The sequence below is a fragment of the Ictalurus punctatus genome, chromosome 17, assembly GCF_001660625.3.
Source record: "Ictalurus punctatus breed USDA103 chromosome 17, Coco_2.0, whole genome shotgun sequence".
Taxonomy (NCBI): domain Eukaryota; kingdom Metazoa; phylum Chordata; class Actinopteri; order Siluriformes; family Ictaluridae; genus Ictalurus; species Ictalurus punctatus.
Window position 1 is genome coordinate 2,176,964 of NC_030432.2, and position 16,431 is coordinate 2,193,394.

Genomic DNA, 16,431 nt, shown 5'->3' on the forward strand with positions numbered 1-16,431 from the left:
TACACATTACACCACTAATTTAATAATAGCTACCGTCCCGTTTAAGGAGTTAAATTTTTATTTATTTATTTATTTTGGATCGCGTTCACTTCCGTGTCAGGAGCGCTGGACTTCCGGTGCGGCCTCGTTGGTGCTAAAGATGGCCGGCGATGGAGGCGCTCTGAAGGATATTAACGAGATCAAGTCGCAGTTCCGCACCAGGGAGGGTTTCTACAAGCTGTTCACGCTCTCGGACTCGCAGCAGCGGGCCGGGTTAGCGCGCGGTCCCGGCGCTGGAGGTGCCGCAGCCGGTGCCACCTCGATACCGGGGGGCGGCGGCGGTGTGGTACCGGGACCCGGCGGCTCCTCTCCGGCTTCGGCGGGCTTCCTGCCTCCGGTGCGGGTCTCCATGGTGAAGCTTCAGCCGGAAGACCCGAGCGAGGAGTCCGAGCGTGTGTGCTTCAACGTCGGCCGCGAGCTCTATTTCTACACGTACACCAATATTAAAAAGGTGCGCATATACACGACCGGTGTTCCTTCTCCGTGATTACACCCGAGCCTTTTATACAAAAATCATCATCATCATCATCATCATCATCATCATCATCATCATCATCATTATTATTATTATTATTATTATTATTGTAGTGATGCGGAAATCTCAGTTTCAGACAAACCTGACATTAGCATAACCTGATATGTCATCCACCTGCATAATATAGCTAATAACACATAAACAATATTACAAGTTTCCTTAATAATAATAATAATAATAATCCCACTTTGTCACTGAAAGGACTGTTCTGAACAGTTTTACACGTTGTGCGGTGATATCATCACCCCTGCAGTATACAGCAGCATCTTATTTTTAATCACTAGCTCTTGTACTTCATTAATATTTTACCCTTTATTAAATAAACCACTTTTGGTAGTTTGCTCAGTCTGTATGTTTAAAATCTTTTTCATTCTAAATACACAAAACAACAACAACAAAAAGTTGAAACTCTTTCTTTTTGCAACGGTTTCTTAGGGTTATTAGTTCCAGCACTGAAATTGAAATCAAAACCGTGTTTATTTTGGATTTTCTCAATCTTCGATTATGACTAGTAACCATGCCGACCTGTCAAACGGCAAAATCGATCTTTAATAATAATTAAAAAAAAAAAAATCAAATCAAACAAACAAAGAAGAAAAAAAAAACTTTCACAAAAATTTCAACACTTCCAAAAAAGAGAGATTTTTTTTAAAGCAATGAGTAATGTAATAATTCACAGTAATTCTTAATAAAATAATAATAAAAATATAATACAATTTGTTTCTAATTAAAACATCATAACCCATTTCAGTCCTGTCCCATCCTCCAAACATGACTGAATCCCTCCCATTTTCTTCGTTCTTTCTTTAATGTTTTATCTTATTCAGAATTAAAGGCTAAGAAATATAACAGTATATTCTGATATGTATGAATGATATTATGATACTTTTTCCTGACTTGTCACATAATTATAATAACAACAACGACCACAACAACAAAAAACCCTGATTAGAGTTTAAATCTATTGTGGATCTGTTCTCCTGCAGCATCCTCCAATTCCTTGTTAAATACCTTCATTTGTTGTTTTGTGGTGCTTTTTTTTTTTTTTTCAGCAAAATGTCATCAAAACTGTAACTTTGTCATATGACGTCCATTCTAACAAGATTTATATGAGACTCGGTCTTCGCTCAAGGCAAACGAAACCGTTCTTCTTTCCTGTTTAACAGTCGTGTTTCTTTAATTCTTTTCTCAGTCTGTATGAGTAAGTTAGCGTCATTAACATCGTTGACCCACATCCGTGTTTTATTACCGCTGCAACGATAATAATCGATTATGAAAATCGTTGCCAGCGAATCTCATAATCGATTAGTTGGTCTGCGCGTGGCTCGGCGTACGTTTACTCATTACGTTACTTCTAACGTATCGCCAACTAATCGATTCTGAAAATAATCGTTAGTTGCAGCCCTATTTATTATGAACACATAATTAAAGGATTTGATCAACGGGCGTGTTTAATTTGCTGTAAGACATTAGATGATTTTAAGGTAAGTAAATCAACGTGAAAACGTAACCTAAGTGATGGATTACGGCCTAAGTAACCTACATTTCGTGGAAATATGCTCTGTTTTCTATAGCAGCAGCTCGCGCAGGGACTTGTGCGGTGGTCGCTTGACGTAATTCAAGCCTGATCAATTTAACAATGAAATAAGGCATAAACTTGGCTCTAGTGAGGATTTCTGTAAGGAGAACATTAGATTCAAAACAGAAAGAAAAGAGAGGATTATGAGAAAACGACGGTTTATAGCCACTATAACGTTAGTGAGAACAAGAGCTAAGACGTTTCACAGATTTTCCGCAGCATTAGAGGTGAATGGATAGAAAGTACGACAGGTCATTCGTTCAAAAATGAAAAATCAGAATTTAAAATGAGCTGCGTCATATTACCCATCATTTGATTTCCCCCTTAACTACAACCCATAAACAAATTGTTGTTTATAAAAAGTTGAGTAAAATTGTGGTTGATTTTTCTGTTTTGTTTTGAGACGGTAAATACAACTTTAAAGATCGCTCATATCACTGACGTTAGCTGTCTAGCATGTTGCTTTGAAGCGTTTTTTAAGTGTTTTTCTCCAACCTTTTAGCTCATCTTCGATTACGTAATTACGACTTCCGCTTCCGAGTCGTAAAAGTTGCACATAGCATAACTCTTGGATTCTTTGGATATAAATTGATGTTTGAGTCAAACTTTTTAGCGGTGCAAACGTCATATCCATCGTTTAAACCCCGACTTTCTCAGTGCTACTGTATAAAACCGACTCGGGGAGGTTTACATAGTATAAGATCTGACGAAACAAGTTCAGGACGATGCAGAACTACGCTAGTTCATGAACTGCAGGCTGCGCTACCTAGCTAACTTAGCTAATACGTTTTGGTTCGGTTGTTTTTGATGTGTTTCGGCTCCGTTTTAGTAAAGGAGAATATGATGATGTTAATCAACACGCTGATACTGAAATCGCACTCGTGTCAACCTGTCATTTTCTCAACACTGTTAGGGAAATATATTACTAATATAACTGATACAGCAGGAGTGAACAATGTCGCTGCTGCCCTGAGGGTAATTTTCACTCCATAACATGACATTTATTTTCTGTGGTCTGAATTGCTGGTCGATTTGTAGACTTCATATTTTATTCGTAACGGTGTGTCTACACTTAAGTCTAGTGCCCGTTGACACGGCTTCCAACAGGCGCAGTAAAGATTAGATCTTTTGTCGTTCCCCCAGCTATTATATGTGTAGATTCATAACCAATGTACATTATAAATAATAAATAATGATAATCAACTAGCCAATGTTTTTATTAATTATACATTTGTCATGTCATGGGGGGGGGGGTTCCATCACGGCTCAAAGTTGGACACCACATTGCAATACTGTATAACATGTTTTTACTGGCAAAAACATGAAATATATGTAAAATATTCAATAATATTAAAACTGCTCATGCTTGGCGTTTAAGAGCATCAAAATACCTCAATAAATGATCAGTTCTTACTGTAATATTTTCAGCTTTTCTCTTAAGGGGGATTTACTTTCTGCATCTTTCCACTGTTCCAACAGATAATAAAAAACCCATTTATCATAATTTTCAAGGTCCGTGAAAAGGAAAAAGGGCTGTTCAAACAGTCCTAGCTAATTCTAATGTTAGTTAGCATGCTAACTCTAGTTGAGCCACCACTCTGTGTTCAAGGGTGGGAGAATCGGGCTGGGCTCAAAGAATTAAAAAAAGAAAACGCGCTCAAATCTTATTCAGCTCCACCTACTTCACAGACCGAGACCTATTCTTGATGCTTTTTGAGAAATCTTACCTAATGCACCTTTAAAATAATATACACTCCTAGAGAAAAGGGTTCTTCTAGGGTACCTTTTACCTTTCATATGGGCAAACACTGTTGTAAGGATTCCCCTAGAAGTACAACCAAGGGTTCAACATTTTTAAGAGATTACATAATGTTATTCATATTATGAAAATATTTCTCTTTTTTTTTTTCTTTTGTGGATTTTCTCCCCAATTTGGTCATCCGCCGGTTCCCACCCACCAGCCAGCTCTCCTCTGTCATACAACAGCTACCAATCATGGACTGCGAAGACTAATACGTGCTTCCTCCGAGACTCGTGAAGCCAGCCAACTGAATCGTTTCGAACTTCTGCATCACAGGGCAGTGTTAACACTCGGAGGAAAGCGCTATCTGCTCTTCCGCATACATGAGCTCACAGGTGCCCTTGATTGGATGGTGTCGCTGTGATTGACAGTGGTGAGAAAGTAGGTCATTGGATAAAGGCGCTTGGTTACTGATCAGAAGTTTGGAGATTCGAGTCCCAGCACCACGAAGCCGCCACTTTGCTCTGTCGGCTCCCAACAGCCTTGTCCATGGATGGCTGTAGCATTGTCGGGACTCGAACAGCCTCTTGCAGTAACGTTAAGATTTTAATGGAATATGAGAAGGGTATGAGGGAGACAGATGATGAGGCAGTGGTGACGTAATGGCTGCTGGGGTGTGTGCCAGAAAACGAGGAGGCTGTGGATCTGCTCTGGGATGATTATTTGGAGATGGTCTGTACATGTACAGAGGAGCAGGAACTGTCCCTGCGTTGAGAAGGTTCCTGAGTGGCCATCTTTTCAATTGTTCTGCTGTCTGTGCCATATATGAGCCTCCATAATCTTCACTTCATCATCTTTATTCATTAGAAGTCTCCCATAATTCTCTTCAGTGCCGACCCTGGTTTTAGACGACAGATGGTATGAGCACCTGTATATTATATCAGTATAAAGACAGTCCAGGAAGTGGTCTTTTCTGTCGGCTGAGTTTAAAATTCTGAACAATAAGATATATATAACAGTTAAAAGGATGTGTTCGAGAAGGGATGCTTCTGGTGTTTTTAGGTAAGTTATTGAGTTCCTAGCACGCATATAGCCTTTATACCATTCATGAATTTTTTAAAAATGTAATATTAATTACCTGCAGACTCTTTGCGGTTGTAAATTTGTCTGTGTTTCCTCCTACATTTCCCTTTTGATGGTGGTGAATAAGTCAGAATACACCACCATCTGCTTCCTGGTGCACAGTGCCTTCCCTTTGTCAGTTGTATCCGCAGTCAAGATGTCTTCTTTTGAAAAGCAGCTACCACTTTTCGCCAAATGGTGGTAGGTCCTGCCACATCCTTGTCTCTCTTTGAGGCATAGAGGACTTTGTTAGGGGGAAACCATCCAGCCAACCAGCACCAAAGCCTGTTGTTGCAAAATATATATTTTCTTATACTTGTACAGCTGTGGGTCATCCAGCAACTTGCATATTCCCCCAAAGTTTGACATTGAAAAGCCTGGCTGCATGCCTTATTGCTCTACCAGCAGCAAACCTCCTCCGAAGCATAAACCATGTTTTCCTCCTTCCTTCCACTGCCTCCTCTTCTGAAACTTCCTTCCTGCCATTTTTGATGTCATAGTAAAAGAAAACATTGGGTGACGCAGTTAATAATGGTCTCTTTGGCTTGCTCTTTGGCAATACTATAACATACAGTTGCGTTGCCAACATCTTCAGCTTTGAATGGTGGCAATATTACCAAGGTCAAAATCTGAAGTAAATTAGAAGAATGTTTGGCATGTTTTAATTTTTTTTTGGTGGGGTGGGGGGGTTGATGCTGCATTTGAGTCACTATCCACAAAAGCACTATTTTTATTGTTTAAATTTATTTATTTATTTATTTTTAAACCTTTAAATGGTATAAAGGCTGGGAGGCCATTAGGGAGGAAACTTGTATTGTACTCTACTGTGCCAGTGCAAAACAGCTAAATCAACTTTTGCATCACGGTCTATGGGGTACTTTACCCTGGTGCAAAACTAATGTAGCAAATGTTGGACAACATATGGCCAAAACTTTGTAGACACCTGACCATTTACAGCAATATGTGCTTTTTGAACATCCCATACCAGATGTAGTCCCTGTTTACTGTTAGAATGAACTCCTCTTCTGGGAAGGCTTTCCACTGTGGGGATTTGCGATCTTTCAGCATTAGTGAAGTCAGTGAGGTCGTGTTGGGTGAGGAGGCCTGGGGTGTAGTCGGCGTTCCAGTTCATCCCAAAGGTGTTCAGTGGAGTCGAGGTCAGGGCTCTGTTCTTTCAGTCCAGCCTTGTCAAACCATGTCTTCATGGACCTAGTTTTGTGCACAAGTTTGGGGCTCTTAGTTCCAGTGAAGGGAAATGCTACAGCATACAAAGACATTCTATACAATTGTGTCCTTCCAACTTTGTGACAGCAGTTTAAAGAAGAACCACATATGGGTGTGATAATAAGGTGTCCACAAACTTTTGTCCATATAATATATGTCTTGACTGATTGACTACATTTCGGTTAAGATGAACGTGTACATTTCATTTCTTACCAAGCAGTTCCTTCAAGGAACGTTGGAATACCTGAAATGAAGCTTGTTAGATGAGATGTGTTAATGAGAGATGTGTGCTTGTCAGATGTTTTATCCATGTAGTGAAAAACCTATTGTGCTATGTTAAGCTTGTTATAATTTCTTATAGAACTGATAATAAACAAGATTTTCACATTTGGTCTATTTGATCTTTTCCAAATGTTGTTTACATACACTGTACACTCCACCTATGGTGTTTATTTCCTTTTCTTTCCCATTCCATAGGCGGTGGATCTTAGTAAGCCTATAGACAAGCGTATATATAAAGGGACGCAGCCCACGTGTCATGACTTTAATCAGTATTCAGCGACTGCGGACAGCGTGGCTCTCATCGTCGGCTTCTCAGCAGGCCAGGTGCAGTACCTGGACCCCATCAAAAAAGAGACCAGCAAGCTCTTCAATGAAGAGGTGTGTGGGTGAGGTTGTTCAGTATAGGTCTTAAGTTCCAGAATAATTTGTTGTTTTGTGTACTTTGCTTTTAACATGGTAATATTTATGTAATCGTTGGGCCAAAATGACCAAAACGTATCGTGACATTGTACAGTACGTGAAGAAACTAACACTGTTGGCCAGAGGTGATGGAAGGTTAGACATGTAATTAATATTCACGTTATACCTCTTCATCTTTTTGTTGTTTCCAGAGATTAATAGACAAAACTAAAGTGACCTGTCTCAAATGGCTCCCTAAATCTGAGAACTTATTCCTGGCCTCCCATGCTAGTGGTCACCTCTACCTCTATAATGTGGAACACCCATGTGGCACAACAGCGCCGCAGTATACTCTGCTTCGACAGGGTGAGGGATTTGCTGTTTACGCTTGCAAAACCAAAACGCCTCGTAATCCACTTCTGAGATGGGCGGTGGGGGAAGGCGGGCTGAACGAATTTGCGTTTTCGCCTGACGGTGTGCACATAGCTTGTGTTGGCCAAGATGGCTGCCTACGTGTCTTTCATTTTGATTCAATGGAGCTGCACGGTGTCATGAAGAGCTACTTTGGTGGCTTGCTCTGTGTTTCTTGGAGTCCAGATGGGAAATATTTGGCCACTGGTGGAGAAGACGACTTGGTCACCGTATGGTCGTTTGCAGAGAGTCGTGTAGTGGCGCGAGGTCATGGACACAAGTCCTGGGTAAACGTGGTGGCTTTTGACCCCTTTACCACCAGCATAGAAGAAGAAGAACCAATGGAGCTTAGCGGTAGTGAGGAGGATCTCCACCAGGGCCAAGGGGCACTAAATTTTGGTCGTGTGCGAACCAGCAGCACTTTGTCCCGTCTCTCTCGACACAGCTCTAAAGGCGGCGGGCCATCCGTTTCATATCGCTTCGGATCGGTGGGACAAGATACCCAGTTTTGCCTCTGGGATCTCACAGATGATGTCCTGTATCCTCGACTTCCTCTTTCCCGCGCCCTCACCAACACGTTCGGCTCCAACGTGCCACCTTCCATTAGTGTGGGGTTGAACAGCACGAGCGGAAGTGGAGGGGTTGAAGGTCATCATCACCCTTCCAACACCCACCAGACGGCATCATTGCCCCTTCCTCTACCTCGCTCGCTCTCAAGATCCAATTCCCTTCCACATCCTGCTGTTGCAAACGCTTCAAAGAGCCAAGGGGGGACAGAAAGTGGAGGAACAGGAGGAAGCGGAGGAGGAAGCAGTGCTCCATTTAGCATTGGACGTTTTGCAACACTGTCGCTCCAAGAGCGCAAATCAGACAAGTCCGCCACTGGAGGGGAAAAGGAGCACAAGCGCTACCACAGCCTTGGGAACATCAGCAAGAGCAATGACAAGATCAATGTAGCACCACGTAGCAACCGATTGGATGCCTCTAAGGTGCTTGGAACAACGCTGTGTCCACGGATGAACGAAGTCCCATTGCTAGAACCTCTCGTTTGTAAGAAGATCGCCCATGAAAGGCTCACGGTTCTTGTCTTCATGGACGATTGCATCATCACTGCATGTCAAGAGGGACTCATCTGCACCTGGGCACGGCCAGGCAAAATGGTGAGACCTCAAATGATGGTAATGTCTCTAAGGTGTTTTTATTTATTTATTTTATTTTTTTTATAATCAGTCTTGACAAATGTATTTATGTTTACTTGACTTCAGTGACTTGGTATTTACCCAATAAGGAGAATCAGGTGGTTCGATCAGGAAAAAGCTTCGTTACGATTTTTTGCAAAAAAAAAAAAGATGGTGCCACTTTGGATCCCATTTATCCCTGATTGCATCATGACTCTTGCTTAGATTGGTAAGATCCTGGTAAGATTTGAACCACATCCAATTAGACTTGTAGTCACATGTGTCTGCGGTTAGACAGATTACAGTTTGATCGTTGTATCGTTTGTAATATGCACATCAGTACACTTCATAACCAGCGTCACGCCCCTTCTTCCAGTTGTTCTATGCAACAAGGGGATGCGGTTTGGAAGTGCCAATCAGTCTTTAGAAGAAGGCTGGAACACCGTGTCCACACATCAGTTATTGTGATTAAGCAGTTTCCTGTGTTTACTAGCATTCCATAATAAAATGGTGGGCATGGAGGTCTCATGTTGGGAAGCATGTGGCTTGGAGAGACAGATTAATTAAATTTCTGTAACAAATATGACTAAAATTTGTCTCGGACCTTCTCGGTGGTCTAAGCGATCAGATTTAAATTTGGATTTATGCAAATATCGTCGTGATATTCAAGCTGCATGAATTGACCACGTGTAAGCAAGGTGTCTGTAAATGGGAACTGATTTATTTATTTTTTTCCCCCCTAAATATTTATTTGTCCTCTTCTTGTTGCAGCATTCTTCTCAACCATTATCAACACAAAACGGAAACTCGCCCAGTGGAACGGTGGTATAGCTGGCAGCAATGCCCCCCCCCCCCCCCCCCCCCCAACACACACACACAATCACCTGCACTGACACTTCCTGCTTCCTGTTTTCAGAGGCTTGACTTCCTCTCCTTGAGGCCTGGAGTTGATCCGGCACAGTATTACCACTGTTGCCTCATCTTCATAACCACACAATCACAAAACACACACATGCAGCTTATCTGAGGACCAATATACAAAGACGGTGGCACGAACCACACAAATGTAGATACTCTTTATCTTCCATATCAGCTTCCCACTATGTTCCTTTCACTTTTCCTTTGATGGAAAGGTGACTGAGACATTCCTTCCATCAACATCCCCCCCTCCCCTTGCCAAAAGGGGATAAACACTGCAGATGCCACGACCATTGTATCTTATTTATTTATTTTATCATTGAAACTGTAGTAATTTATATTGTACATATTCAGAATACTCTATAAAGGCAGAGGACTAAATGTATTGAAATAACAAACTCAAATCATTAATATATGAAAATCCTATATTGTACATAGTGACAGTTGTGTTTGAATGTTATGTTTGTGAAACGTAGGGGATCTAAAGAGTTAGCGTTTCTGTATGCTCGTGCTCCCTATGTTGTTAAGGCCAACGATTGGGATTTGATGAAGTAGCTGCATTCCGTTTAGACTGAACTGAGATTTCGCCTTTTCCTCAGACAGCTAGGGTTTCCTGACTCATAATGAACACAATCCTGAAGAGTTCCACGTTCAGCAAGGTCAACATACCGAGCTAAAATGCTACTAGCTTAAGATTGGTAAATAGCCGAAGCAAAAATGAGGCGTTTTTACAAGCTTTCTTACGGTTGCTAACTCCTAGTTTTTTCGAATGATGTTGGACAAAAATCAACATTTTATTCCTTCAGTGAATTAAACTAGGCTTTGCAAACCCTTGCCTTGTTGAACGAAGGTAATTCTCTAGCTAACCTAAGAAAGTCGTCGCTGTAATTCAGTAACATATTTAACTACTGTAGCATCTTGTAGGCAGCGTTTTTCTTGCCTGCTATGCCTCTTGCAAAATTTTGCACAATTTAACAATTTGAGCCTAATTTTTGCCCATTAGACAAGTGCAGATAGCTTTCCAGGAGGTTGAATGTTTCAGCTAGCGAGCTGGAAAACACAAACATTTCACCACACAAAATTCGTAATAATTGAAGGAAGATGGAGCTATCTTACTGTCTAACTGATTTCGGATTAGTGTAACTCTGACTGTGGTGGTTTCCTCGTCGTCATTCTTATTAAAGGACTTTTTTTCTTGAGGACCCCCAAGCTCAAGTGTTGAGACTGCAAGCATAACCAAGACATCTAGCTGTGTTTTGGTATAAAGGTAAGGTTTAAGTATTCATGTTTAAGGATTTTGACTGAAAGTAAAAAAAAAAAAAAAAAAAAAGTTTGGCTTTATTTTGAAGCATGGCAGAAACAAACTACCAAACTAGCCAGCTATTTGATCTTAGCTTAGTTAGATTCAATAGCTTAGCTTAGCTTAGCTACGTAGCATACCAGCTCTGTAGGGAGGACCACCACAGTTACCAGAACAGCTACTAATCTAGGTTATGTGATTTTTATTGAACTAAGATTTCCAACAACACTGTCAAAAAGATAAACACTTAGCTTGGCTAGCAGGTATCTCTGCATTCGAATGCTGTTTAACACATCTTCAGCCTCCCCTTTACGCCCTGTGTGTAACTTAATGCTTCATCAACTTCCTGTTATAGTGGGGAAACAAATAATTAAACAGGAACATGACATTGACATCAAGAGTTATGTCGCTGAAATTATTTGCTTGGAGTTTTGTGCACTCTGGATAGCCTTCAGCATGCTAACTAGCTAAGAAGGTGAAGTATCTAAGCTCCATTTGCTTTGTTTTTTTACATTTCTAAACAGGCTTGTCCACCATTTTGATTGACCTCCATCAGCAGACCTGCCAACCTTCATGCACCAGAGTATGTTTGCTAGTTATGATTCAAAAATGTGCCAAATGAGCAGTTGCCCCCACAATAAAAAAATGCTAGACGATCCTATGAATATCGGAATATGAAACGATTGACAGTTGCATTCTCTCTGATTTTAGCTGACACAACTTGAAGCCCCGCCCCTTCCCCCACTTCAAATTAATAATATTTGGGTTGGCAGTCTCTTCTGGACTTGGAAGTTCCCGCTCGAATACTAGCTAGCTTGGCTAACGTTAGATAAGTGTATAGCTAATATCTGTTAAGTGTATTTATGGCTGAAAATTTTGGTCGAACACAAAAAATTAAACAACATGGAAAATGTAGCACGTGTGGAACCATTTCACGGTTTCGACAAGCAGTCCTTACAGGATTTCGCCGGGTTTTTTTTTTTTTGATCGTTGCGGCCAAAAAGGCTTGATTTTGCTGCGGCTTTTTTCAAAAGTTGCCATGCGATATGCAGAGTTTTTTTTTTTTTTTTTTTTTTTTTTTTTTTGTGTGGAAAATTGAAATCACAATCGCACTAAATAGTTTTGCATGGTCTTTCGCAGTGATGTTTGTTGGCAAACGAGACCTTGTAGCTGTACTCATGTTTGATGCACGTGAATCGAAGATGGCTTTGATTGAATGCGCGTCGTGATGACGTCACATGACACGTCTTGGCCCAAATCTGTGGAAAATCTGAGGTAATTTTGTAAAATTGCAAGCTCTTCCGAATAGTGCGGGGTTTGCTCAATTTCACGTTCATTTCTGCAATAGCGAAACCCTGAGGCGACTGGACAAGGGACATCAGTTCATTCGAATTCAATTAAAAAAAACTTTATTGTCCGTCCCCTGAGGGTTAGAAAATTGTCTTTAGACAGAGGCTCAAACAAACAATACAACAAACAAAAAATATTATTATTATTATTATTATTTTAAACCCACAGCTGTTACTGACAAGCAATTCATTTAAAATTTACTGGGTTTTCCCTCCCCTAACTGTTTATGCCATTTTTACTCCATCCACGCATTCCCCAGACTACTCATTATTTCTCTTAGGGGTTGGCAGGTCTGCCTCGGAAACAGTATCTTTGATTGAAGTTGTATACCATGGTTTTGACGTTTACCCTGATTCGACTCCTCATCTAACAAACTTCACTCGGGCTAACAGCAACCAAGCGGTCCTTGAGATGACAGCAGAGATTCGAGAACGCTGGAGGAATGGGAAGGGGGCGTCAACGAGGGTGTATTGAAAAGCAGCATACGAATACAGGACTAAATTCACTCTGAATCTTTCTTTATTGTTGCCCAAGCTATGTTAAGCTACTGAAGGAATGGATATGCCTTTTTCGCCATCCGTTATCATTCCTACCTGCTGAAAAGACGAGTTACTGGATTTTCGACTGTGACCAGTGTTTTAATCCTTGAGTTACATTACTTGCTTCTTTATTTATTTATTTAGCTTAATATATAGATAGATTTCTTAATATGGCTGTCACACAACACAAAACAAACTATCTTTATTTGCAGGGATGCATTGATCTGTTCCGTAAATTTAGATGTTCCTGTTTGTCTTAAGTATAGACTTATCGCAAACTTTATCATGTAACCTCACCACTACTCTTTCTTTTGGATAACTTCAGTTTGACCTACTGCTTAACATGGATTCCTGTTTTAACTTCCTCAGTGTAATAGTTTACTAACACTAACTATATTAACTAGCTACCTAAACACAGCACTGCTCTACTGAAGCTACCTAGGTCCAATTCCATGTTAGCTAGTGTTTGGCCTGCTATTTTATTGCATAATTAAAACGAGTAGCCAGGTTTTTCTAGCTAGCGTACTGTCAATGCGAGAACTGTTGTACCATGTGATTTAAAACCAGTATTTTTTGTTAAGCAGGAAGTTAAATTAGTGGTGATGTCACATGAAGTTTCCATCTTAAATCAGTGCATCCCTATTTGCTAACATGGGAAAGGTGGCGGACCAAATCATTTATAGAGTATGTTGTAGCCTTGTTGAGTGTTTTAGCACAAGACAAAAATGCTGTTGCCTGAGCAAAAACTGTTTCATTACACGAGTATGCTGGTAATCTGAAAAATGGCTGCCGTCTATCATTGGTGCGCGTGTGTGTGTCCTAACAGTCATGTGTATGAACGTATATACCACTATTTCAACAAAAACAATGCCTAAATCTGAAAACTTAAAGACTCTCTTGCAGGAGATGGCCCATCATTTAATGTCGCTTATCTTTCAATGCGACTTCCATAAGCATGTGATTTTATTTCCGAGTATGTGTGCATTTAACACAGTTACGCAGTAATGCCTGAGACCAACGAAGTGGCAATCAACATCACGATATCAAGTTTGTATATGGAAATCTGGTATTAAAACTCTTAAATCCTGTGTCTGCTGTGTTAATCTTTGTTTTGGTGTAATCCTGAGTGATGGACATCAAGTGCAGAATTGGAAAGGACTTTGGTGCTAGCAGATAATCTGAATAATGTTACAGAGAACATGAGGTCATTTCGAACTAGCTTGGAGTAACGTAGCTGATAATGTAGTTCTGTAGCAGGCCGAAATGAGGTGTAAATAAAATTTGAGAGAATTTAATCTTTAACATTTTCTTTAAAAATGTTCTAATTTGCGTTTATTACAAGAAGCCAAATTTAGGCATGTTTTTGCCTCAAATAATGTTAGTTTGTGTACTTTTTGTCAACAAGATAACCCTATCGATAGGGACAAACTACTATCTTGTGATGTATTCTTGGAATATTTTCTCATATATTTCATATATAATAATCTTATTTAAATATGTTATAATATTATCTGCTAAAAATGTATAGAGACATTAAAAAGAAAAATAAAACTCAGTGTATATAGGTCGTACAAGCTAGTTAGCTTGCTTTGCTAATCTGTCAGTGAAGTTAACACAAAGTGTAGTATATAACATAAATCAAACAACTAGTTTTCACACTGTTTGGTAAAGTATTTAATTTGTGTTAACTAGTTCGATTTAGAAGATATATACACAGTGTTTTCTTGTATATATTTTTCATCAAAACAAAGGAAATGCTCAACAGGCCATGCCAACAAGCAACACGACTGACTTGTCATTTGCTAGTGTGAATATAGGGTTAAATTAATGCATCAGATTACATTAGATGCTATTATTTATTGTCACTACACAAGTATGATGAGATATCATTAGATTAGACATAAGGTTTACTGTTCAGTTGAACGCACTGAATAATTAAAATAGTTTTTTTTCTGCACAATAGTGAAAATCGTTTGATTAAACCAGAGTGAAAAAAATATAACTTGATCAACAAATCCAAAAATTGCTTGACCCCGACGTGATTTGAACACGCAACCTTCTGATCTGGAGTCAGACGCGCTACCGTTGCGCCACGAGGTCTCACACTAGAACAGCTGATCGTGTCACTTAAATAATGTTTTTTATATAACGTTACCGTGACCGGTAAACAAACTGGACACGGACACGAATTAGTTTATTTTACGGGGTAAAATTTTACGGGGTTTATTTTAAAAACGACCCCAAGAGACCTCGTGGCGCAACGGTAGCGCGTCTGACTCCAGATCAGAAGGTTGCGTGTTCAAATCACGTCGGGGTCAAAACTTTTCAGCTTTAATGTGTTTGTCAGAATATTCGTTATACTTTGTTCACGTAATTCTCTATCTGAAAGGTCATCGGTTATTTGGAGCACATAGCCTACTACTTGTGCCAAACCCTGCTCCCAAAAACAAACACCTGATATTTTGACCTCAAATAACATGAGCTAGAGTACTTTTTGTCAGTAGGCTAACACTGACTGTCAGGGCAAACTACATGCTCAAAAAAGTATTGCCCACATTATGTTTTTCTGCTTGCTGCAGTGGAAAATTCTGGAATATTAATTCTGACACAATGTGTCTGTTGCCATCCCTGACCCAGCATGCTTTGCATTACTCCTTAATAACCCAGTTTAGGGCATCAGCATTTTTTAGAGTGTATCCTTTTGATTAAAATGAAATGTGTGATTATTTAGCTTGCATTATGCTAAACTGGTTAGCTACTGTGTACTCTTCCCTTACTTGTTAGCTATATCAACCGTGTAGCACCATGGCTAAAACTAAAGAAGTAAACCTCAGACACCAAACATGTCTGGGCTGATTGATTACACCTGGGATAAGTTTTACTCTCTACCATACCCACCCATCTGTCTGCATGAGCAACTAGATCTGTACAGATAAAACAACTTAACAGGAGTCAAATGACACACAAAACTGGATAGGTTTGAATATATGCTGGCAAATACCTGTTAAACAGTGTTTATTGTTCCCTAATAGTTTTCCAAAAATGACTGTTTCTGAGTCACTGCGTCACGCGATGTGATTAGTCCCAAAGAACGTGGAAATGACGTCATTAATTGAGCTCTAATTTCTAGGAGGCTGAGTTGAGTCTGTTAGTCTTACATAATTGTAAACATAATTTATGCTCTTGGAAGGAAAGGAAAAGTTTTGGGCTCGTCCGGGATTTGAACCCGGGACCTCTCGCACCCTAAGCGAGAATCATACCCCTAGACCAACGAGCCATGTCTAACACAATGGAATACAATAGTATGGAATATCATAGTAATACAATAAAATGCTATGTAACTAATATAATGTATTTTAAAACAACAGTGTGGTAATGTTATGGTTGTTATCTGTGAAATCGTGTGCTAAAACCTAATTCGAATACATTCACGTTCACACGTTATCTCTTTAATATGAACACTAGATGGCGCCTTACTGCTGTTTCCATTTTCCAAATGCTGCTAGTCTGAAAAAAAAACCCAGCATAAAAACGTTTACACAACTCTACAAATGTAAAAAAATATATATATACAAATAAATAAATGAACACCTACATACTTCTAATAGACTGTATAGCCAAATGTTTGTGGACACCTGACCAACCAAACCTAATCAAGTTGTTTTTGAACATCCCATTTCAGATGTATTTGATTAGTTGAGATTTATTCAGCTCTTTTCAGGGGAAAGTCATGCATGATAGTGCATGCTCAAAAAGGCGTTATATGGCGCCATATGACGTCACGTTTCTATTTGCATATTCATAGGATCGTCGT

At 39.9% G+C, this 16,431-nt stretch overlaps 1 protein-coding gene and 3 non-coding genes across 10 annotated transcripts; 2 read left to right on the forward strand and 2 right to left on the reverse strand.

Moving 5' to 3' along the window:
• The first annotated feature begins 117 nt into the window (after positions 1 to 117).
• On the forward strand, positions 118 to 13,705 carry zmp:0000000529 (WD repeat-containing protein 20). 7 transcript variants are annotated; one of them, XM_053687205.1, is made up of 5 exons: positions 118 to 490; positions 6,718 to 6,900; positions 7,134 to 11,311; positions 11,869 to 12,003; positions 12,338 to 13,705. In XM_053687205.1, the coding sequence occupies exons 1-3, from the start codon at positions 140 to 142 to the stop codon at positions 8,556 to 8,558; spliced, it is 1,959 nt and encodes a 652-aa protein (XP_053543180.1). In that variant the 5' UTR covers positions 118 to 139; the 3' UTR covers positions 8,559 to 11,311; positions 11,869 to 12,003; positions 12,338 to 13,705. The 7 variants fall into 7 exon arrangements, with proteins under 7 accessions (XP_053543180.1, XP_053543181.1, XP_053543179.1 ...); XM_053687206.1 differs by having other exon boundaries at positions 12,359 to 13,705; XM_053687204.1 differs by having other exon boundaries at positions 7,134 to 8,739; positions 9,282 to 11,311; positions 11,869 to 13,705.
• Positions 13,706 to 14,645: 940 nt separating this feature from the next.
• Positions 14,646 to 14,717, reverse strand: trnaw-cca (transfer RNA tryptophan (anticodon CCA)). Its single transcript has one exon. It is a non-coding gene; the product is annotated as a tRNA-Trp (tRNA).
• A 146-nt stretch (positions 14,718 to 14,863) lies between these two features.
• On the forward strand, positions 14,864 to 14,935 carry trnaw-cca (transfer RNA tryptophan (anticodon CCA)). The gene has a single exon. It is a non-coding gene; the product is annotated as a tRNA-Trp (tRNA).
• An 887-nt stretch (positions 14,936 to 15,822) lies between these two features.
• Positions 15,823 to 15,894, reverse strand: trnap-agg (transfer RNA proline (anticodon AGG)). The gene has a single exon. It is a non-coding gene; the product is annotated as a tRNA-Pro (tRNA).
• Between the last annotated feature and the right edge of the window lie 537 nt (positions 15,895 to 16,431).

What these genes read in the sequence shown, in the direction of transcription:
- zmp:0000000529 (XM_053687203.1), top strand. Translation starts at nt 140, where the DNA reads ATGGCCGGCGATGGAGGCGCTCTGAAGGATATTAACGAGATCAAGTCG. An exon ending in CGTACACCAATATTAAAAAG is followed by an intron (nt 491 to 6,717) that starts GTGCGCATATAC and finishes CCCATTCCATAG; the next exon opens with GCGGTGGATCTTAGTAAGCC. An exon ending in GCAAGCTCTTCAATGAAGAG is followed by an intron (nt 6,901 to 7,133) that starts GTGTGTGGGTGA and finishes TGTTGTTTCCAG; the next exon opens with AGATTAATAGACAAAACTAA.